This window comes from Varanus komodoensis, unplaced genomic scaffold (genome assembly GCF_004798865.1).
Source record: "Varanus komodoensis strain SLA01 unplaced genomic scaffold, ASM479886v1 scaffold30, whole genome shotgun sequence".
Taxonomy (NCBI): domain Eukaryota; kingdom Metazoa; phylum Chordata; class Lepidosauria; order Squamata; family Varanidae; genus Varanus; species Varanus komodoensis.
The window spans coordinates 1708999-1731927 of NW_025335762.1; the positions used below are offsets into that span (position 1 = coordinate 1708999).

The window sequence follows — 22929 nt, forward strand, 5'->3', positions numbered from 1 at the left end:
GGGGGAAAGAGGATTGCCACCCACAAGGGCAGAGTTCCATCTCCCACCTTGGATCTGGGAATCGGAAGAATGCTATGGACCTCCTACAGGTACTGTTTGGGCCATACAGGACCACCTTCTGAAAAATCCAAATAGAGATGCTGTTTCTCTTGCCAGTGTCCCATCATCTGTCTCATTCTCCTCCTAACCTTCAAATCCTTTCCAAATGGTCCCCAACCTGGTTCCTTCCATTACCGGACTACAACTCCCATCTTCCCACAGCTAGCATGGCCAATGGATAGGCATGATGAGAACTGCAGTCCAAGCCATTTGACTGAGATGGGGGAGGCTGCTCTATTCTATGGCATTTATATGTTCCCTGGCTGTGGAATCTCTCTCCAGAAACTCCCCTGTATTTTGGTCTCTTGATCCCTGGACGAAAAGCACGTGCGGCTTTGCAGGCTCAGAAGGGTGTCCCACAGAGAGCCTGATTTACACAGGCCTTTTGCTCTCCCAGGGGCTGCAGGTATCTCTAACCCCCGCTTTGCAACCCCTACCCAACTGGTTTCCACGCAGTTGCAAGGAAGGAGTAGCATCTGGGGAAAAGACAGTGTACTATTTCCTGAAGAAACGGCAGAGGTAAAAGAGAGGAGGAGCTGAGAGCGCCACCCCGTCCAGCAGTTTCTTCCTAGTCACGGTGCTGGAAGGGCTTGCTTGCGAGCAAGGGCGAGCCCTCTGGCACAGGCGGGATATTCCCCCAGTCCCCTGCACAGCAAGCACGCCATCCGGTGTTCCCACTACCAGCAAAGTGCCGTGCAACTGGGTACACACTGCAGCGAGGTCCCGTGAGTCAACACACACACACACGCACACAATCAAACAACGCGGCCTTCCCTTCACTGCACAGGAAAGCTTCTCAGTGGAATGGACTGTAATGCAGAGAGAACCGGTCCTAGGAAAGGACCCTGCCTGACAGAGCGGGCGACTGGATGTACTTCCCTCCGGCTAATACAGGGCGGGAGTGGATCGCCCCGTCCCATGGCTTCCAACCTCCGCAGGTGGGCCATAGGGCTGGGTTTAGCCCCACTGGGCACAGCCAGTGCGTCAGTGCTTCGGCCTTTGCAAGGCCACGGAGCTTCCGGCCCCTCGCATGCCCTTCCTAAGTTTGCATCGGCAGCTCCGCAGCGGTTCCTCCTGCCTCGGCATCCTGAGCAGCTGCGAGCGAATGAGCGAGCGAGCGAGCAAATGTCCACCGGGTGCTTGGATCCAGCCGTCTCCTACGGCACCTGCACCCCAGAAAGCCGCCCGCTGCCGGGCGCAGTCACACATCCGAAGTTCGGATGCTCTTGTCATCCAGGTCGTAGGGGAAAGGGTGTTCTTTAAAGTTCTGGGGCTCCGACTTGTGCCGCAGACGCCTGTCCTGCGAGGCTCCCCTGCCGCCCTTGGAAAACAGAGCGGCAAACTCCGAGTCCTTCAGCGGACCGGCCTGCTCCTCGGCCGCGGGCGGCGGCTTCCCTCCTGGCTGCGGCACTGGCTCCCAGGGCAGCCAGCCGGAGGTCGAGGGCCCTTTGCCGGCCACCTTGGGCTCGTCTCCGAGCTGCCTCAGCCTCATGGCAGTGGGCGCGGCCGAGCCGGGCGAGGCTGTCCCTGCCTGCTTGCTCAGCGACATGGAGCGCAGCAGCGAATCCTGTTGTGGGGAGCAGAGGGGAAAGGAGAGAGAAAAATCAGTGGCACGGATAAAACTGCCCCGGAATAGCCATTTATCGCAAGAAAGCCGTCTGGCGTCAACTGTCCCGCTGCTGGCTTTGCCTCGATGGATGAGGCAGAAGGAGAACTCGTCATAAATGCACAGAAGAGGAATTTCATGTGGACTTTTGTGTTTGTTTCCATGGTGACCATAACCACCACTGCACAGAAATGGTGCTAGCACTGAGCACAGCATTCTTTTTTTAAAACAAAGTTTCTAGCCCTCATCATGGCAAAAGGATCCTCATAGCTATGCAAACAATTGCTGGTCCATTTCAGAAAATAACAGTTTGACCAAGTGAAATATTAGGTGTTTGGGGCAGATCAAGCTCCTGCACATGTGCACACACAAATGCACACACTCACCCTTAGTAGAAACAATTACACCTACTGAACATATAATACAAAAACTCCAGAATAATTTCTGCAAAATTCTGCAAGCAGTCCCAAAGCTGTATCCATTGTGCCACTCGCAGAATTCTGCCTTGTTTGGTGCAGAATCTGGATATGGTTCTCTATAAGAACAATTTGATACAGTCAACCCAACTTGGATGTGGCAAAAGCTTTCCTATGGTTGAACTTTCTTACGAACAACCCACCAGGAAGCCAGAATTTCTTGCAAGAGTTAAATCAAACTCCTTTTGACTATAGTTAAACACGGATCTGACTTTTTGAGGACTGCAATCAGATGCATATGATGGGCACGACATTGCAGACGGCTGACACGCAAATCCCACCTGCATTTAAAGCCCAAACAGAGCAGAAGGCTGATTCGCATCTTCTGTTTTGTTTTTCCTTTATCCGGTTTATCACAAAATGGCTCTTCTAGGCAATTGTGGCACAGTGAAAGTCTTCTTTCAGATATGGAAAGAGCTGTGATTGGTTCACCATGTCTTTGGAAAACAGGGCCAGGTGGGTTGAAGCCATTCATTGCAGGAATCTCGTTAGAAGCCTCTCCAGTCCCCCAACGCCTGCCAGAAATGCCCGTCCCCGCGGACGTTGCCAGGGGCCAGCTCTCAAGCAACTGCTGCAGAGCAGGAGAACCTGGGCACTGCACGGCCGCGATCGAGGCCGAAATGGAAGGGTGCTGCTTCTCTGAACGCAGCCATCGCTACTCCCTGCTCTGCCTCGTTCATAGCAAGTCACTGTAGTATTTTCACCACTTCAAGAGCCAAATTTGGCCAGAACAGAAAGGGAACCGGGGTGAATTGAGTGTGGTCGCTAGTACAGGGTGTAAGAAACATTGTCCGTCTACTCTAAGCAATTGCTCACGCTAGCTGGAGATAATGTGAAGCTCAGTTTAATGCAACTGAAGGGCTCCAGGTTGGAGAAGGCAGATGAAAGTTTAACACTTCTGAGACCCCGAAAGCATATTTAAGGCCAGGCTCTCCATCTCCATGGAGCTTTGCCAAGCCACTGGCTTAAAGCTGCGGTGAAGTGCGGACAGTTATATGGCCCCGTCTCACCACGCTTGACATGTTCCCCACTCTTCCCTCTGCCCATTTCCCGTCCTGCGTTGGAGGAATCCAGAGCCCGGAAAGCCACCTCCTGGAAATGAGCAATTCCTGACAAGCCACTGACACAGACGAAGTTTGCTTAAGAAAACAAACAGGCGCACTTAAAGGACTGGATGCTCCATGCAAAGCAGAAAGCACACGGCCTACCCGGGAGCAGCTCTTGAGGGCCTGCACAGCACCCGTGATGGCTTTGATCCAGCTATGCATGTCCTCCGGGCTGTAGGCCTGCAGGGACGGAAAAAAGACACCGGTCAGAAACGCCCTCGCTCGTCCCTCCACGCCCCCCTCAGTGGGATTCACACAGCGCCTGCACCCAGAAGGTGCCCCGAGCACACTTTCCCCGCTCCAAGACGGTCTGGTGCAGGACTGGTTCCAGCATCTCTGCAGGCGTGTCCCGAGAAGACCCGAGGGCTGATCCTGAGTCAGGCAGGAGAGGGGAGGCAAGGCGAGGAGGGTGCCAAGGCTGTGGCAGCAGGAGGGCGGCGAGAAAGAGCAGAGGCACAGAAAGGGAAGCCCGGCAGTTGGCTGGTCGTTCGAAAGGGCTTCTGAGCTTGCAAGAGCCGGGCCTTGAAAGAAGCTGAGAGGGCATCAGGCGCGGGGGGGGGGGCACACAGCGTTAGAAGGTGCCCAGGGGAGCTGCAGCCAGGGCAGTGACCCTGTGGAAAGACTCACCTTGAGGGAGGGGCTTGGTACCCCACCCAGCCTGAGAAGGGCAGCGTGCTGCAGATGGCACTGGCGCTGGGACCTCTCCCTTTCCTGACCCCCAGTGCTTCCACGATGTTCTGCAAAGCCTGCCTAGAACGTCTTACCCTTCGGGATGCGAGGGGGCACTGTGCGTACCCTGAAGCGACGCTTGCTTGGTGGTGTCGTTTGCACAGTAAAGGCAATTGACTGGAAGGACCCTTGCCCGATGGGCACAAAGGGTGTGGGGCTGAGCCCAGGGCACTAATCCAGCTCGGAACTGCCTGGCAGCATGCCCACCGGGTCTTGCATGCCCTGCCACAACACCAGGTGGAGGCCCAGGGCCCTGAGACCCGGAGGCACCCAAGGGGTCCATGACAAGCACAGCAGCCACCCCAACCTCCAAGACAGGAAGAACAGCCGGCAGCCCTGCTTCTCCCCGGAGTTTAAAAGGGGGACCGACGGGACAGTGATGGTGAAGCGAGACCAGCCAGCCCAGGGCTCCTGGAACCTTCCCAGAAAGTGCGGTTTTCTGGATTTGCTTTCTGTTCCTTGCCTTTCTTGGAGTGATATTTTCACTGTGGAGCGCATTGTCCTTTTAGGGCACTCTGCTAAGTCAGTGGGTAGCAAAGGTTTGGGTCTGTGTGTGTGTGTGTGTGTGTGTATGTGTGTGCGCATGTGTGTCTTTCATATCCTACATTAGGCTACCGAAAGAACCCTTGACTGAATATCATAGGTGCAAAGCTTGATTTTGCTCTCTTTGCTTGAGAACGGCATGTTTCTACCCAGTATGGATAAAAGTTATGCTATCAGGTTTTTTGCATCTTATTCATCTTCACCGGCTTGCTTTTTTTACTGCTGCCAAGCAAACTTCCACCAGGGGGCAAAGCTGAGGCGGTGGAGGTGATTTTTAACAGCTTTGCAAAAGCACAGCTTCTCCCCCACCCCGGCAAAGAACCCCAGGACTGTTTTGTTAAATATGGCCTTTTGAGAACGGATCTGGCCTGAAAGCTGCAAAGCCACGGGCAGATGCCACTGAAGCCAACCGTGTGCCCACGCCTGAACCAGGAGGGCCCCGGCAAGCCGCCGAAGGGAACATTCTCGTCACTCCGACAGATGCTCACAGCAAGGGGCAAAAAACCCACTGTGTCAGGGAGGTCAAAGCTCTTGCTTTTGGATTCCGTCAGTTCCCATTTTTCCAATTTGTAGTCCAGATCATGTTAATCTTTGATAATTTTTTCCAGTCCTACAACTTGCTCACACTTTAGAGATTTTGTTAAAGTGTTCGTGAAAAATTGCATGCCTCTGGGTGGACGTTTGCCCTGAGGGGGCCTTTCTGCATGCGCAAGTCAGAGACCAAGCTAGCCCTGTAGACAGCAGCCACACGAGGGAGGGAGGGAGGAACGACTCGGACGAACCTCCTTGCTCTTCCTTGGCAGAAAGAACCACCGCAAGAGCTTGGAAACTAGTGGCGGAGTTTGTTTTTTTCCCTCAACCCTCCCAATCCTTTTTCCTTTTGTGCTATGCCTTTCAGACTGGAAGCTGAGGGTCAGGACTGTGTGAGTAGGAATCTTCCTAGCTATTTTGGGGTGCACAGCAAGATTACAATCCTGTTCACAAACTCAGCAGACAACATGTGCCCGCTCCAGCTGAGCCCTGCTCCCCCACACCCGGCCCCGATGCAGTGAAGTGACACTCCCGTGCCCACCGCTCAGTCCTGGAGCAAATGAACAAGACACAACCGAGCAGCGCACAAGACAGCAGTGCGGTTGGCAAGCAGCAAGAAGAACCTCTAAGCTCTTCTGCTCTTCCCAGATTTGATGGCCCCAGGGAGGGGCTTGGGCAAAGGCCAAACTAGCGAAAAGCAGCCCCTCCCCATCCCATCATTGTGCCTTGGCATGATTAGGGGCTGCCAGGTGCGAGGCGACCTGCTACAGCGAGGGTCTCCAGGGCGGTGCTCGCGGGGTCTTCTAAGCACCTGCACCACTCTGCGCCCCCCCTTCAAAAATGTGTGTTTAATCTTAAAAAGCCACCTCAGCAACTTTCTCCGGAACTTGCTGCAGATCCAGATCTTCCTCCCCCACAGACCGTCTCTCCTCGCTCTTTCTCGCAGCTCCCCATTCCCAGCTTCTAGCCCGGCTCTTTCTCTCCAGAACCGCTTTGCCTTGTGGAGGATCTCACAGGAGCTCCCCTGGGGGGTGCTGGGGGGGTGATGTCGGGACCACTGTGCTAAAACACTAGTCGCTGCTGGACTGGCCAACTTCGGCACCCCTGGGGGCCACCAGGGGTCTAGTCAGCCTCTCTGCTTTTACGCAGATCCACCCTTAAAGCTGGCCGAGACATAATTTGATCTAAATAAAGCGCAAACAGACTAAAAGACTGGCGGTGATACACGTGAGACCTTATCTTAGGGACTGTCTAAAGGCTTCTGGCCACACACCCTCCCCCAAAACCACCTCCAGCAAGACCTTCTTCCGGGTCAGAAGGCGTGCGAATCAGCAGCAGCGCAACCCGGGCGTCCCGTGACGCTCAGGGCTCGAATGACAGCCCTGGGTCCCTCTTCACTTACGCCCCAGTAGGACCTGGGGACATGCCAGGAGCCCTGCAGGATCAGGCCAGCCTGCTGTTCCTGCAGTGGTGAACTAGACCTTCACCGGAGGCCCCCAGAGAAGACAGCAGCACCATCCCGCACCTGTTCCCAAAAGGCAGTGTGGTGTAGTGGTTAGGGGTGCAGGACAGAGACTCAGGAGACTCTGGGTTTTAGCCCTGGAGCTGACAAGTGTCCTTTCACTCCTGCAGATAATCTCTGTCCTTCTAACAAATTACAGATACAAGCGTGTGAAAGCCTGGATTTGAAATCCAAATCCCAGATGGAGTGCTGGAAAGGCATTCCACGTGAACTGCTTGGCTGCAAACCCACCAAGACCAGCATTAACTGCCGAGAGCTAAAGGCACATTTTATGGCAGAGAAAAATGGGGATTTTCGGGTGAACTGTGCAGCACATCTTTAGCTTGCTTCCTCCCAATATGTCTGCTTCCTTCTCTAATTCGGCAACCCCCAGATGTGGTCGGCTGCAGCTGCTACCAGGCCCAGCCAACACTGCATCGCTGCCCTCCTCTACCTCTGGCCCAGAGAATGCTGCTGGTGGGGATGATGGGAGTTGCAACCCAGCAGTTCTGGAGGGTGCCAAGTGGGAGAAGGTGCCCTAGCACTTACAACGGCCACGGGAAGCACCTGCGTCTCTCCCACGGTCCCGTCCTTTTGCACCTGTACAAACAGCATCACTGTAAATACGCCGGAATGGAGAAGTGAGGCTGCGGCCAAGCAGGCTCCGTGATGCGTAGGCCCCCCGGGGCCAAACTCGCTCGGTCCGTCACCCTTTCTGCTTGAAGGCATCCTGTTTGGCAGGCCGAGGCCAGCATTAACGGCCGAGAGCTAAATTTGCGGCAGAGGAAAGTGACCTCCAAAACAAACACAGCCCGTCCCGCGAGAAACCAATTTCCAAATGATGTAACAGCGACCGGTGACTCGAGGTCTTCCACGCTGCTGGTGGCTGAGTGTTCTGCCTTCGCAAGGCCCTTTGCACCGGGCCGCCAAGGATTCAAGCCCGTTGCGTTCCATTCTTGGGGAACAGGAGTGGATATCCAGAAGGGGCCCAGCTAGACGGGGGGCCCAGAATCAAGTCCGGCGCCCACACCGCAGCCGAGGGGCGCCGGACTCAATTCTTCTCTTCCTCACAGCAAGCAGCCTCGTTGCCCGCCCCTCCTCTGGGCCAGACAATGCCAGCAGTGAGAAGCCACAGTGGGAGATGCCCGGCTCCCTCGCTCCTGGGCGGTCCACCTGTCCAGCGAGCAAGTGGAAGCGACAAGGAAAAGTGGGGGCAAAAGCCAGGCAGCTGGGACAGTGGTGCTGAAAAGGCAGATCTCCAGGGGAAAGCGGGGAGAGGGGTTTTCAAGAGACGCTTGGGGTCCCGGTTGCTCGTTCAAGCGCCACCTGCTGCCTGCCCACAACCAGCCTCCTATGCGCACACCCCAAACTCCCCAAAACATGGTTGGAGAACCCATGCAGGTGTTTTACCTGGATATAGAAGGTCCTGTTGTTGGTGATGATTTCAAAGAGGTTGTCACGTGTTAGAAGGTCACTAGAAAGGCAGAAAGGCGGGTTAATTAGGAATTTCTGGTCCATACGCAGAACCTATCTGCTTCTTGATTCCAGTAAATGTACAAGAGAGATTAAAGCACTGATCCTAAGTAGAGGATTTATAGTAGACTTACCCAGCCTTCTTAATTATCTTTTATTTTAACTTTCAACAAAAGGACACCGTAAAGAGAAGAAAGCAAGCTGCAACTATGTAGACAGCACGTCTTCATAATTTTCCACAAAGGCAGACCAAGGGTCCATGATCAAGTATCCATTCGAACACAAAATTAATTGGCAGCACAGGAACTGCACCCCAAAGACAGGCCAAGACAGGTGCTATGGTGTGTCACGATTGCATTTTCCTCCTTAACAGATTAGCTAAAGTAAGCAAAAGGATGGAAAAAGCAGAGGACCAACCAAGTCAACGGCCTGAGCCCTCCCCGGGCGGTAAATAAAGTCCAATGCGCCAGTTGTGCGTCTTTGGCACATCCTTCTCTAGATGCCCCTTGGAGGACTACACCCGCAGCAGCTACTTTTGGCAAAAGGAAAAACAGAAAAAGAAAACCTAAAAGTTTAGCCCACTGCTATCCCATTATGAGGAACTGGACTAGAGAAACTCAAAGACACTTTTGTGCCAGGCAAGACGGGGACTCAAAAGCATCCCCAAATTTTCCTTTAGCCGTGGTAAGTCCTGGACAGTATCTCTCAGAAGATTATTGTTTGGTACATTTAAAAACTTTCTTTTCCTAGGGAATATTGGGCGAAATGCCTCCCTTCCTCCCTTTTGGATGTCCAGAAACAGCACGGAGAATTTGAAGCCACCGTTTCTTTTGTTTGACTCTCTAGGGAAATGCTAATATGAAAAAAGCTAGTCTCAAATACGTGGGCGGGTGTATCAGTACCACAGATAACGTCACCCAAAGGGAAAAGTCATACCCAGATTTGACTAAACATTCATGGGTCTTCTGCACATCCTTCAAGAGAATTGACCGCAAAGGCTCCTTATCCTAAGAAGAGAAACCGGACAAATGCAGCGGTGAGCAGCCACAGGAAAGACCGATCAGATATCACTGGGCTCCAAGGACTGCTCAGAATAAGCACATGATATCACTCTGTGCACTATTTAGTTCTTATTTATTTTATTTTATGGAGTTGGCTGGGACTAGCAAGCTTCCAGACTGCGCAGGAATCTTCTTACCCACAAGCCCGACGAGAAGAAACATCCCTTGCAAATCAGACATTTGCTACCCTACCAAACAAGGAAGCCACTCGATGCCGTTCCATTTGTCCTCCACGATTACGCAGACGGTTCTTACAAATGGGCAATTATGCTTATAATGCTTGACTCCCTCATACGGGCATCACTACGATTTGGAGCCTTAGTCAAGGACTTGGGCAAGATGCGAGATCTCCATTGTGCGGACGACATCCCAGCCAGGAGACCCGCTCGGGCCCGTCTGCAAGCTTCACCACCTGGAGGAAACCCCATCGCCTTCGGCTGGCAGAGGGGCTGCACGCCGAGCAATCCTGGACTGCTAAGGCACTCCAGAGCAAGCAGTCCAAGAACAAAGCTCTCGGCATCACTGTCGCTTCCTGAAGTCCACGTCCAGGCGCAGGCCAAATGGGTGCTCCCAGGCTGCTCGGATTGGGATGGTGGCCAGTGCACAAGGGGGGGCTCTTTCCCCATGCAGAGCAAAAGCCCCCCCATCCCCCTCTCTGCACAGAGAAATGTCAAATGGGCTGGGCGGGTAAGACTGGGCAGGGGGTTTCTTGGTATAGTTCTACCCAGTGACATCAAATAGAGCACCTGAGGCGATTTCAGCCCCGGGTCTACATAATCCCCCCCCCCCATCCCTGCTTTTCACATACCTGGACTGCCTGATCCAAAGCTCTGTGCATGAGGTGAATTGCGACCCACTTGACAGCCGGCATTAAGGAACTCTGAGCGGTGCATTCTGACCTTCGTATTGCCCATCTGCCCAAATCCTAGGGCAACCCCATGGAATCCGTGCTTTTGCTTTGCTTAACAGCAAGTGGGGCATTTGCTCCAAAGGGGCGCGATCCGCTCCACAGGAGGAAACGCCCGTTTGGCGGGGTGCGGCGTGACTGCTTACCTGCTCACACTTGAAGTAACTGATGGAAAAGTCATCCAGAACAAAGTACCGGCGTTTCCAGCTCTTTCTCTGAAAGGCAGCAACAAGTCTTTCTGAGGCGGATATGCCCCTGCACTCTTCTCATGCCCCCTCAATGCTCCACAGAACACGAGACACAATTAGTCCCAGAACACAATTAATCTATGCAATCCACTGCCTCAAGGTTTTGAAGAGCTGGAGAGCTCCAGGGACAAAGGCCCTTGACACACGGTCATAAAAGGGAACCTCCAGGTGAAGATACTCCTGGGCTCCTTGATACTCAAGAGAGCACAATGGAGCGGCATGGGCAGCGAGACATTTTCTTCCCACTTTCATAATAGGGCTCAACAGTTTGGAGCCAGGATACTTGAAGGATTGCTTGCTCCTATATGTGCCCCCCTGACCCCCAAGATCGGCGTTGGAGGCCCCTCTGACGGTGCCCTCCTGCAAGGAGGTGAGGAGGAAGGCAGACAGAAGCAGGGCCTTCTCGGCAGGTACACCCCATTTATGGAACAGCTTCCCAACAGCAGCTCACCCGGCGCCTTCTTTACAGTCTTTCTGGCACCAGGCAAAAACAAGTTTATTCTCCAGATAGTTTAATAATTGATTTTAATTCTGTATACTTTATTAATGTTGAAATTGGAATTAAATGTTGGCATGTTTTGGATTTTAGCTTGTACTGCTTTTCACTCTTAGGGTAAACTCTCAGCTGTACACTGTACACTGTACCATATATTTTGCATGTTACTTACATCTTGTTGTGCTTTGCGTCTACAATGGTGGTTAGTTTTGCTTGTTACATTGTGCATATTGTTTTGCTTGTCAATTTTATTCTTTGGTTTTTATGGGTTTTGTAAATCTGCTTAGAAAGTCCTGCTGGACTATTGGTTAAGCGGATTATAAATTCAATTATAAATAAATAAAATAAAGCACCCTGCAGGGTCTTCTCATGAAGGGGATGGGTGGGAGAGTCAGGCCTGGCAGTTCAGGGGCCAGGCTGGAACTTGGGTGATCCGGGTTCCAGTCCCCACTCAGCCTTGGCGCTCCGGGGTGCCTTGGGGCTGGTCACTGACGCCCAGCCTAACCTACCTCACAGGGTTGTTGTGATGATAAAACAAAGAGGAGGAGGATTGGGGAAGCTAGAAAAAAGGGAGGGGGATGTACAGAAATACTGTTCTGCTATCAGAGGGCACGTGCTGCTGAGGACTGCCCGTGGTTCCACCCCTCCCAGTTGCTGAGGGCAGCAGTTCAGGGCCGAGGCACTCCGGACCCGCTGGTGGGGTCCCCCAGGCGTCTCGAGGCCCACAGCGGGAACCCAGGCAGGCCTTTGGACGGCTCTCCCTTGCTCTTGCCCAGCGTGGACGCGGGAGGCCCCGGGGCCCTGGACGGCCGGCCCAGACACGCCTTGCAACCCAACAGCTCCTTTCATCAGGGCCTGCTCTGTGCATTATTTACTTGTATATTTATTTGAAGTTTTTCTATACCATCCGCGACTGAGGGCTCGCGACAGTCTTGTGCACAGCATCCAAATTGATTTGCTATACCATGAAACCCCACATTAAAATCAGGCTCAAACTTTAAAATAATGGGAAAGTAGAAAGGGTTTAGCCAGGTGCCGCAAGAAATACAGTGCCGGCACCAGGCAAACCTCTCTGGGGAGCGAGTTCCAGAACTGGGGTGCCACTGCAGAGAAGGCCCTCCTCTGGCAGCCACCCTCCTGCTCTCCTCCGAGGAGGGCTCCCGAAGGAGGACCTCCGACCCAGACCTCAAGGGGCGGGCAGGCGCAGAGGGAAGGGGGCGCTCCCTCAGGAACCCAGGCCCAGCGTGAGACAGAGTGCAGGGGATGGAAGGGGCAGCTAGGCCTGCCGTTCCTTCCAGGGTCCGGGTGGCACCAACAATTCGGACGAGGACTGTGATGGCTGGGAATCGGGGTGGTGGGAATCGAGGCGGAGAAGGAGGGGGAGGTTCCTTCGAGGCAAAACCTTGGGCATCACGCTCGTTTTACTCCCAGGCAGAGAGAAGCAGCATTCCTGTGTTCTGGGATGCCCCCGATCCCTCGAATGGAAGGCCACCACGGCCCCCTCCCCGCTCAGCCGGCTCCTTTGAGCCTCACCGGCAACCGGAGGACTCAGGCCGGCAGCCGAGGGGCACGCCAACAACGCGCCCGAGGGGCTCCTACCACGTTTCCTTGCTTCACGCAGTAGCCGCTCTTGAGGACCGGAGGCCCCGCCGGCGCCCTGGTGCTCGGGATGTAGCTCTGGGAGCGCCTGAGCAGAGGATGGGCGGCTACGTCGCCGCCTTCGCAGCCAGAGCCATCGCCGCCGTTCTACGAGGCAAAGAGAGAGGCGAACGCGGGAATACAGCAGTCCGGGCACCACCGGGAGGGGAGCCGAGAGACAGGGCAGCAAAAAGGTGGGGGCAAGCCCCTGGCTTGCAAGCAAAATGGGAACTGTAGTCCAACACATCTGCAGAGCACCAGGTCGGGGAAGGGTGCAGCATAGCCCTGCATGTATCCATTTATTTAAAATCCTTCTTCCCAGTTGCGTGGGAACTTTTTTCCAGGTAAATATTTTTGTATTACCGTTATTCAGAAAGCAGAATCCTTCCTACACGAAAGGGTGTTAGACTGCTAAAACTCTATAAAGCTATAAAATAATACACATATTTTTAACCATTTCTAGTCACCAGGTTAGTAAGGAGGTGAGTTGTTTAAAAATATTTTTAAATTGATGCTATACTGCTGTATTCACAAGAATGCCGGTGTGTTCCAGAAATCATAAAATGATGATTCCTGGGTGCCTGTGGCACAGAAGCGCCATCATACTAATCCAGATGTTTAAATAAAGGTGGCTTAACTTCATATATGCCACAATTAACACCTTGGTAGTTATACGGGACACAAAACCCTTCCTTTCACCATCGTGCCGAAACCCTATTGTTTGTGTAACTACAGCTTATTCCTTCCACCCACAAGGGGGTGAAGAGAGCACAGAATGTGGAGCCACTTGCAGTACTGCCGGGGGATCATTACTAACTTTTTAAAATTAAAGCCAAGTTTCTAGCCCTCATTACTGCAAAACTATGCTTAAATGTATATGGGTAAAGCTTCCTGAAATTGCAGTGGCTGAAGATTTTTGGTGATCTGAGAAGGAGGTGCCCATGCACTGCTTTGCTCCTTAGCTCAATTAGAAAACCAGAATGAATTGTGCAAAGTAAGGGAAAATGCGCAATTACACATAATGCATCCAAGTAGAATGATTAAGTGCCTCTTGCCAAGGAATTATATGGCATGCCAGAATGTTTGTGCCAAGAAAACAGCAACTCTGGTAGAGGTTGTAACAGAAAACACTAAAGGTAGGGTAGGAAGGAAAGTAAATGAGTGTGGAAAAGGTTGTGGGGAAAGTTACCAGAAAAGGACACTTGCAGCCGAAGATCGAGGGGCAGAGCAGCAGAGCAAAAACGGGCATGGAAAGCGAGCCCGTGCGGTCTCCTCCCGCCAAAGGGAGACGGAAAGAGGCAAACCGTTGAACAGGCTCCGCTTCCAACCAGAAGAGAACGGCCCCAAAGGCTTGGCTTGGCAGAGGAGCGGGCTGGGCTTTCCTGCGGCATAAATTACACAGGCGAGTGCCCACTCCTTGCTTTGCGGTAATTGCAGCTCCCCGGCGACACTGGGGGAAGAGCAGACCCCACCGTGCGCCCCCATCTGGGGCAGCGGGAGAAGCTGGGGGGAAACAGGGTGCGTCACAACACGCAAATGCACGGAGAGGGAGGGCCTGGCACAGACTGGACAGGAATCAAGTCTCCAAGGCACAGGGGCTCGGAGGCAGGGGAAAGCTCTGCCGGGAAGCCGTCCGGCGCTGCAGTGCCCGAGCGCCAGGCCTGCAGACTGACGGCACAAAGCAACGCAAGTTTAGAAAAGGGCCGTGAGAGGGACCGCTGCTGAACACCGAGAGCGGCTGCCGTGTGCATGTCTGCGGATATATATTCTAAAGATATCCTTCACCCTCCTGGGTCAGGCTGGCTCCAGGCGCAAGGGGGGCCCTGGGCAACCTGGCAGACACTCCAGGTGGCCTTGTCGGCCACAGCTGGGGATGGCGAGCCTCCTCCAAGCTTGCTCTGGCACTTGTATCGGACTGCCAATTTAGGGGGATTTTTTTCCTTTTCATATGTATCCATGTGCATTTCCCCACATTTTTCCCATGTGTGTTTTTCCCCAAACTGTGCAAATGTGCCATTTTCCCTTTTGTTGTTCCACATCTTGCACTGTAGGCTCAGAAAGGTAGACTTGGAGAGCAGGAATGCCTGGACCTTGACTGCAAATCCCATTATCCTCCCTTGGCTAGGATTTGATGGGAGCTGCAGTCCCTTGATATCTGCAGGGCCATCCATTCCCCCTTCTAAAGTCTTCCTTTGTGGTGTATTGTTTATTATTTGCTGAAATAATGCATTCCTTCTACAGCCTCCAGGACTTAGGAATAATGCCAGCTGCATCCCAACCTGTCCGGAGGGCTCTAGGCTGTGGAAGGCTGTTCTACTCATGTGCAGGCAAGTTTCAGCTAAGCAGGTGGACTGGGAATAACTATGGAGACTAGGCAGCATCCCAGCTGCCCGTCCTCAGCAAAGTGGGGCATGGCATCAAAAGCGAAAGCGAGTGAGTGGGTGAAGCCAAGCCATTTAATTAAACACTGTGGAGCCCAGTGCTCCAATTAAGGTCAGCTCACAGAAGACACACAAAGACAGGGAGCCTTCCCCTTGCAGCTGAAGCCCTTCACACCAAGCGTCTTGCTTGCTGCTGCTTTCATTTCCTACCCCGTCCTATCCTGAGGGCTCAGGGCGGATTAAGAGCACTGGAACCACGGCCCAATGAAACCAGTAATTATGTCGTTAGGATATCATACCAAGAGCTGGCCGTCATATTCAGCAAAAGCACACAGTCTTGGGAATGAACCACTTCAGAAGTTGTGGTAGGGAGAAAAATGCAAGTTTGAGGACTTCTGTTTAAAATTTCCCCCCAGAGAAAGGTTGGTGTTTTCTACCAGAGGCATCAGCGGTCCAAGAGCAAAAGGTTCTTGACGCTGGAGAGGACCAAAGGAACATCCAAAGGACCACTGCTGCCCGTGACACTGGCACTTTGGGCAAATCAAGGGCTCTGGAGGTCAGCCTCTGCCGGACCCAGCCGTCTTCTTGGCACAACATCGAACTGGAGTTGTGCCAATGTACACTTTTGGGAAGGCATAAACCTGAAGTCCATGAGTCTGTCCGCATGATCAATTAGCCCACCACGGTTTATTTAAGCCACAGTGGGCTTCAGAGCAGGTAGTGGCCATTCTGAATACTGGCCCCAGCTTGTGCCCTGCAAAGCCCGGGGGCACCACGAAATTCATTGTCTGTCGTCAGTTTATGCAAGGGTTGCTTCACCCTTGTCTAACCCACAGTACCTCTATCTGCACAACACAAGCCATGGCAAGGCACTGAATATGCAAATAGCATCCTACAAACCCTGCAACACATCATGGCCTAAACAACCCACAGTGGATGGTCTTGATCATGCAGACCAGGCCAGAGACAATCGACAAAGCAGGTCAAAACATCCTTAGGACAGACAGGGGATCTTTTTCCGGGGCATAGGAAAATTCCGATTTTTGATAGCGATTGGACTTGGAAGGTCATCTCTTAATGCCACAGGTTGGGTGGACTTCCCCAGATGAACTGCGCTTTCTGTCTTTCCGATGCTGTTCAGAGTTTGCCCTTGGTGTGGATCTTTAGGAAGACACAACGGCACCATCTGTACACAGCAGAGAGAGACCAGCAGACTCCAGGAAACTTCAAGGACTGAGGGTGTAAAAATATTCTTTGTAGGAGAAAGCCCACGGGGGCACCTGCTCCCTCCAGCAGCCTAAGGAGGCCCGAACAGGCTCCGTGAGCAGGGAGTGCCGGCTGACAGTCCAAAGGGATCCGTAAAGCTTCAGCACAGGGGAAGAAAGCTCTTCACACAGGGCAGGGATGAACGGTGCGGTCCCCAACCGCAGCACAGCCTTTCGGCTTTTTAACTAGGCATGTTCAGAGCCGACCTTGGAAACCTGGGCAAGCCATTCGCCACGGCTGGCTGGCTGGCTGGAACTGTGAACACCTGACTGCCCCATTTATTTGGGGGTTTTTAAAATTTATTTTCAGCACGATCAGCTGATCTTCAAATCACGGCTTTCCCTCCCTTTTGCTCCCCAAGCCTCTTTGCAGCCCTTCTAAAACGTGCGTCACCAGCGGCACACTTTTCCCTCCTGCATTCCTGAGGCCTGACGGGCCAGATGCGCCGGCAGAGGGAGCGGCGCAGCCCTGCCTCGGATCCTGTGACGCCCCAGGGCTGGGCAGCTCGGCCGTGGTGTTTCGGCTGTGCCTTTATTTTTGCCAGGTTGTAGCCCAGGCTGCCCCAACAGCTGGAGCACTGAACAGAAGTGCCAGGCCCACGAAAGCAGAGCGCAACAGAACTGAGCAAGCGGCCCTCGAGTGCATGCCGGCACTACGGCTGGGACGCCCTCATCGGACGGCAACTGACTGAGGCTGCTTCTGGGTGGACGGATCCCAAGACACTGGCCGGCGGCCGTCCCATCCTTTCCTCTGTGAGGCATTTTCTGTGGTTATGAAAAATAAAGGGAAGCCGCAGAACAGTCCGGAAACAAAGATGTTGTCGTCTGGACAACTGGCCTCCCCCACATAAACCCCACGCATGAGGCAGGGCGATTTTGCAAGAAAAGCCTCAGCTGGAAGCAACCAGACTTTGCACTGAGAAATAAAACAGCCAGATGTTCTGGGGCGAGTAACCCCAATTCTGCGCCTTGAGAGCCGAGATGCAGCACAAGGCAAGAAGCGTGAGGGCTGCTGCTGACATCCGGCCTCAGCTTCAGGCAAGGCATCCACTGCAACATGGCCTGCCCCCTGCGATGGGGAGACACTGATACCGATCCACATTGCAAGGCTGCTCGTGAAGTCTCTTACGTGACACTCGAAACACTCCACATAGCTAACAAGGAGGTGTATTTATTTTAATTTTATTTATTCTATTTATATCCTGCCTATTTTCTTGTCAAGGAACTCAAGGCAGCTTAAATAATTCTCCTCCTCTTCATCTTATCCTCACAACAACAACCCTGTGAGGTAGACCGGCCTGATTAATATATTAATATATATTAAGCTCACTTGCTACACATTTTGCGGATGTACATCCCATTACCTTCCCTTTTTATAGTATAGCCTAAGTTGTATTGAACCTGTAAAACAAAGAATGTTGAATCTATCTATCTATCTTATGTATCTATGAGAGAGGGAGGGGGTCTAAAATGGCACAGCAACTAATGTTTAATATCACAACTACTGATGAGGATGAAAGCCAAAAGATTTTGCTCTGTTGTTAGTCTGTCTTGTGCATGCGGATTGTGAGGCATTTCAGAGAAGGTGCGGTTTCAAATAATTTTCCGATCAAGTCACAAACAGATATGGTGAGCCCATATCAGAACGCTTCCCCAACTCTTGTCCCAGCAAACCTGCACATCCTCTCCAAATACAACTCCAATATTAGAAAACATCCTTTGATCCGTTCAAAAAGAGAGTTCACGGACGCAAATCTGGATGTGTCTTTGAGACTTGGAGAGGGCCCTCAGTCACCGTCGGGTGAGAAAGGACAACCATCAGCAACCTAACTCACACCAATACATGGGAAGTCTTTGATCATGCTATCCCAGCTGACCTAAACCTTAAAAATTAGAAATGTTGTCCATTAATTCCTGCATGGAAACATTCCAGGCTGAGAAACTGCTGCCCTTTTAATTAAACCCACTTCTACAGCATGAAGATGCTCATGGTATCAAAGATCCATAAAAGCAAGCACCCAAGGTGATGTACAAGCAACCCCATAAAGACAGAAAGAGGGCTCAGCAGAATGCGTTTCCTGAAATAGCAGCACTTAATGAACCCAGAAGTGGGGACTCAGCCTCCCCCATCGGGTTGGTGCTCGCTTGCAGAAGTTCATGTTCTGTGACGATCACAAACCCACAAGTGCATCCAGCAGTGGGAACATGTATGGCCAATCAGGCATGTGGGACTGCTGGATGACACTCTGGGCCAACGAGCCCGGCATAAGGTGGCGTTACACAGAGGGTATCTTTGCCATCTGGGATTGTGGAAGGAAAACCTTGCAGAATATTACCATCAGAATCGCTATTATTACTATATTGCATTTCTTCCTCTTACAAGGAATTCCATCTCTGGATTCTCCATCACTGGAGAAGACCATCATGCTTGGGGAAAGTCGAAGGGGGAAGACGAAAGGGAAGACCAAGTAGGAGGTGGGTGGATTCCACCAAGGAAGCCGCAGCTTTGGGTTCTCAAGAGGTGAGCAGAACTGTGAAGGATAGGACAATCTGGAGGGTGTATGGCTGCCATAAGCTGGAGATGACTGAACGGCAATTAGCAATAACAAGCAGGGATGCGATATTCCCCGGAATGCAACAAGTAGCCTTAAACCTGGAAAGAGTCGCCTTCCGCTTGCACCAGAACTAGTCCATGGAAGGTGCAGCACCCCCGATGGACCCGTCCTCCCCCAGTTCTGGGGAAGGGAAATCCCATCAGAAGGCATGTGATGCAAAGGGGATCCTCCAGTCAGAGGATTCTTCCGGACCGCTTAACTGGGCTGGCACCAGGGAGCAGGGCCATTCCCAAACTCAGTCCCCTTCCCTGTATCCCTGCTCCACAACACAGACTGGGCCGAACACCTGTTCCTTTCTCACCTGGTTGACCGAAATGGGGGTATGTACAACAACGCCACCGATGATCTCCGTCTTGTAGGGGCGTTTGGCAACTTCTGTGGACAGGGGTAAACTTCCACCCTTCGGGACCTGGAAGGAAAAAGAGGACCGGTCACGCATGGTGCACTCAGAACCTGGCCGTCTCTTGCTTCCAGGCAACCTCTCCTGCCCCTTTCCAGCTGTACTCATTTTCTCGTACATGTTCCAGGTGCTACTGTGTTTTAAAGAAAATGTTTCAGGATAGAAATGATTGCTGGGAATTTATACGGAATCCAGTGGAGAACGGACTCATGCTCCTGTGTGCGATTCTGGTGCCCACTGGGAATACTGGATTGTGTTTTCCATTAGGCCATTATGATGTCGCCATCTCTTGTTTTAGGTTGGTCCAAGATCTAGCAATTTTGTTAGTTCATAGTGATAGGCTGAAGTAGCTAGGTTTTTATGATCCATGCCCACACAAACCATAAAATATGGCAAAAATATGTTTTGCAGGGGGCAAGAAATAAACATTTTTAAGACCACAAAATTATTTAATGGTGTCTATTTGGTGTGCAGATGGCACAGGTATGTGGATGGTTGGATGGATGGATGCCTATATAGATTAATGGTGTGCATCCTGGGCACACACATGCATATGGTAACATCTTCTGTTACAGGATACAGCAGGAATCTCTGGCCAGCAAGCACATTTGAAATGTTGCGTGTGATGGGTGCCCTCACAAAATGGCTGCCAGGGAGGTTTCCCCTTCTCAAAATGGCTGCCATGGTGGGCAAGGCCTTGCATCCCAGAAGGACCATAGCTGAGGCACAAACAAAAGCAGTTTGCCCAAGGCCAAAGTGGCCCCCTGAAACGCACCCTTCTGAACCCACAGCCTCCTGCTCCAGCGTCCACTTCACTGAAAGCATCTAATGAGCTTCAGAGACAAGTAACTTCAGGAAGAAGCTGAGGACAATGGCTTTAAAATTATTAGTTTTAATTAACTGCAAAGCTTAAAAGAACTAGGTATCAAGAGGGCAAGGGAGCTTGGCAGACACCCAGAGAAGCAGCTGTTGGAGCCCTGGGACAACTCTGGCAACTTCAGGGTTAATGAGTTTGGCACATTAAGAATGTCAGCTCTCCTCTCCTCTCCTCTGCTTTCCTTTTTCTTTGTGGAGAAGAGCAATAACAGAACACCCACATTTTCAGCTTAAACTGTGTGGTGTCGTGGTTAAGAGCACAGGGCTGGGACTCAGGCAATCTGTGTTGCGTGTCTGCTCAGCCACGGAGCCCGCTGGGTGACTGTGACTTCAAGGGCACCCGAATGTTCCCACAACCGGCAACAGCATCACCAGAGCATGCTCTGTGTGGACGACGGCACAGAACGGCCGAGCAGCTCTTCTTCCTAGCACTGCACAAGCATAAAAGCCGGATCTGTTCCAGATTCAGGCTGGGCCTGCAGGTTCTGCACACTCCCTGCCACCGATCGCAGCAACTCTTATCTGCAGGCTGGTGGCATAGCCTGGGTGGATCCCCTTTCCACCCGGAGAAGGCAGCACTCTGTAGGCTGGGCTGCTAAACTGGCTTTTCTCTAGGCTGACACTCGGCTGGCCTAGATCCCTGCTCCTGCATCTGGTCCCACGTGAAATCTCTGTTCTCAAACCACTGGGCACACAGAAGTGCACGCGCACACACACACACGCAAACCACTGGAGGCAGAAGCAGTGAGCGAGCTGGAGTGGCAAGCGCTCTCAACACACGCTGCTCATAACGAGAACTGGCCTGCCAGGCCACACTGAAGTTTCCATTCAACCCAACTCAGGGTTTCCACGAATGCTACTTTGCTGACGTATTCATACGGTAGCCGTTGCCTTATACTGCTTTGACAGGGCATGGCTTGCATCTTCATGTCAAATATAAAAGTGCCAAGCATACATCCTTCCTTGCGCCTGCCCTGCATTCGCTTGGACACCCCAAGTTCTCACATCAGGAGAGAGGGAGGCATCGCACCAATTCCACCCCAGCCTGCCGATAACCAAAGGGGCTCGGTTCCTTGTGATTTAAGAGATGCCCAGGGAATCCCCAGGCCTAACCAAAGGGGCTCAGTTCCTTTGTGATTTAAGAGATGTCCAGGGAATCCCCAGGCCATGCATGCTCAGGAATGGCTTGGCGGGGGCCCAGTGAGGCCCACAGCTCAGGTGGGAAGCCAAGGCCAAGAGGGCCTCCCGTAACCTCCACTCAGCCCTTGGCACCATTTCCAAAATCGGAACCGTGAAGGAGCCTCGCCGGGTTCAGGTGACACGGCAGGCCGCCAGCCTGGGTTGCATTATGGGATGGATGCCCACAAGCCACGGGGGCCCATGTATGTGAGCATGGCTGGCTGTGATCACGGATGCCTGGCCTCTGTGACATTTGCTGGGAAAAACTGTGCCGCAGCTGCAAACAGCTGGAAAGGATGCAGCGGCTTGCTTGCCGGTGTGTCTTTCTCGCTGCACTGCCGCTTCAGCTCTCCTCCATGTTCGAACTTCTCTCCACGAGCTGTTGATGGCAAACGGCCCTGCGAGGGAGGGAGGGAGGGAGGGAGGGAGGCACCTGACCGAGGCCCCCTGGAGCCTCCTCACCTGCCCCTGCGCCTCTCACCTTTTTGCTAACACCATTTAATCTCCATCTGTGGTTAACACAATACTTTTCAGAGGAACATCTGTGATGAATGAAGTGTTTAGCTGCAGCTCAGAAAAACCACAACCCACAGCCTGTAAATCAGCTTTATACTGAAGGACCTGAAATGCCACCTCATGAGTAGCACCCATGTTCCAAAGCGGCAAGTGCTTCTCAAAAGCCAGGCCTGGCCAACTCTAGAGGGAAGTAGCCGGCCCTCACGGCCAGGGAAACAGGAAACGGGCATGTAACACAGCAAGGCTTCCTGTTTCCGAAGGAGCGTGGTCACACGAGTAAAAGGATGGGGAAGTCAGGCATCTGGCAAGTATTCAAACTGTTAACCAATGCTTTGGGCCGACATGCCTGAAAGAGTGCTGAAATCCGTCGTCAGCCAAACTCCAAGGAGTGAGATTGCGCTTCCTGTGCGGGTGAAGCGCACGGGCTGCCCCTTCTCCCTGCAGAAGTAGTTTGCCCTCTGACCCGCGATCTGGGGAGACGGGCCTGGCCAGGCTGGGCCACGGGGATGTGCCTGCCTGCGTCCAAGTGGGACAAATGTGAGCCGTCTGGTGCCACTTGTCCCGGCTGCAGAGGGATGAGCCGGGCCTGAAATGTCTCCAAAAAATGGAAAAGATGCCACTGCAGTGTGTGTGTGTGTGTGTACACCTGTGACCCTCCAGATGTGGGACAGCCACTCCCCGAATCCCTGCACATTGGCCACCCGGGTGGGGGCGAGTGAGAGCTGGATTCAAACAACATCTGGATGGTGGAAGTCCCTCACCCAGGCACAGTGGGCACGTCCAGGGGGAAGGATCCTGGCACAACAGGGCTTTGCAGGCTAAGGTTCCCACTGGAATGGGCCCCCATCAAGATTCCCTGTCAAGTTCTGTAAACCAGGCAAGGCGACGCCACAATCAAAGCCTCGTACCCCTGCCAAGCCACTGCTCTATCAGCCTGCTTTGCTCATCCTTCTCTGGCCTAGAGACTGGCTCTACCTGTGTCGCTGTACCCAATACGTGTGCTTAAGCTGAGCTTAAACCGTCTGTGAACAGGATTCCTTGGAACGGAGCTCGGGGAAAATGTCCGTGGCTCAGGCCATTGCTGCTGCAGTTTGGTAGTCAGTCTCACATACAATCTGAAAATGGTAAGAGGATCACCGGAGTCGGCAGGCAGGGCTTTCTGGTTCCAAGCCACTGGTCTTTGCGCTGCGCAAACTGCCCGCCCTCCACACTCCACCAGTGGGAAGGCATCCTCACCCCACCAGTCCCATCTGGTGTGGCGTGGGAAGGAAATGCCCCCAGCT

At 52.8% G+C, this 22929-nt stretch overlaps 1 protein-coding gene across 3 annotated transcripts in view; it reads right to left on the minus strand.

The window, feature by feature from the left end:
• Positions 1 to 8: 8 nt before the first annotated feature.
• PLEKHA2 (pleckstrin homology domain containing A2) overlaps positions 9 to 22929 on the minus strand; it is a 32802-nt gene continuing 9881 nt past the window's right edge. For all 3 annotated transcript variants that reach the window (XM_044437643.1, XM_044437644.1, XM_044437645.1), the window contains exons 6-12: positions 18977 to 19084; positions 12376 to 12522; positions 10179 to 10247; positions 9001 to 9071; positions 8002 to 8065; positions 3390 to 3467; positions 9 to 1666 (exon numbers count right to left, since the gene is read on the minus strand). In XM_044437643.1, the coding sequence (XP_044293578.1) occupies positions 1301 to 1666; positions 3390 to 3467; positions 8002 to 8065; positions 9001 to 9071; positions 10179 to 10247; positions 12376 to 12522; positions 18977 to 19084 (903 nt within the window). In that variant the 3' untranslated portion in view covers positions 9 to 1300. The remainder of the gene's footprint in view (positions 1667 to 3389; positions 3468 to 8001; positions 8066 to 9000; positions 9072 to 10178; positions 10248 to 12375; positions 12523 to 18976; positions 19085 to 22929) is intronic.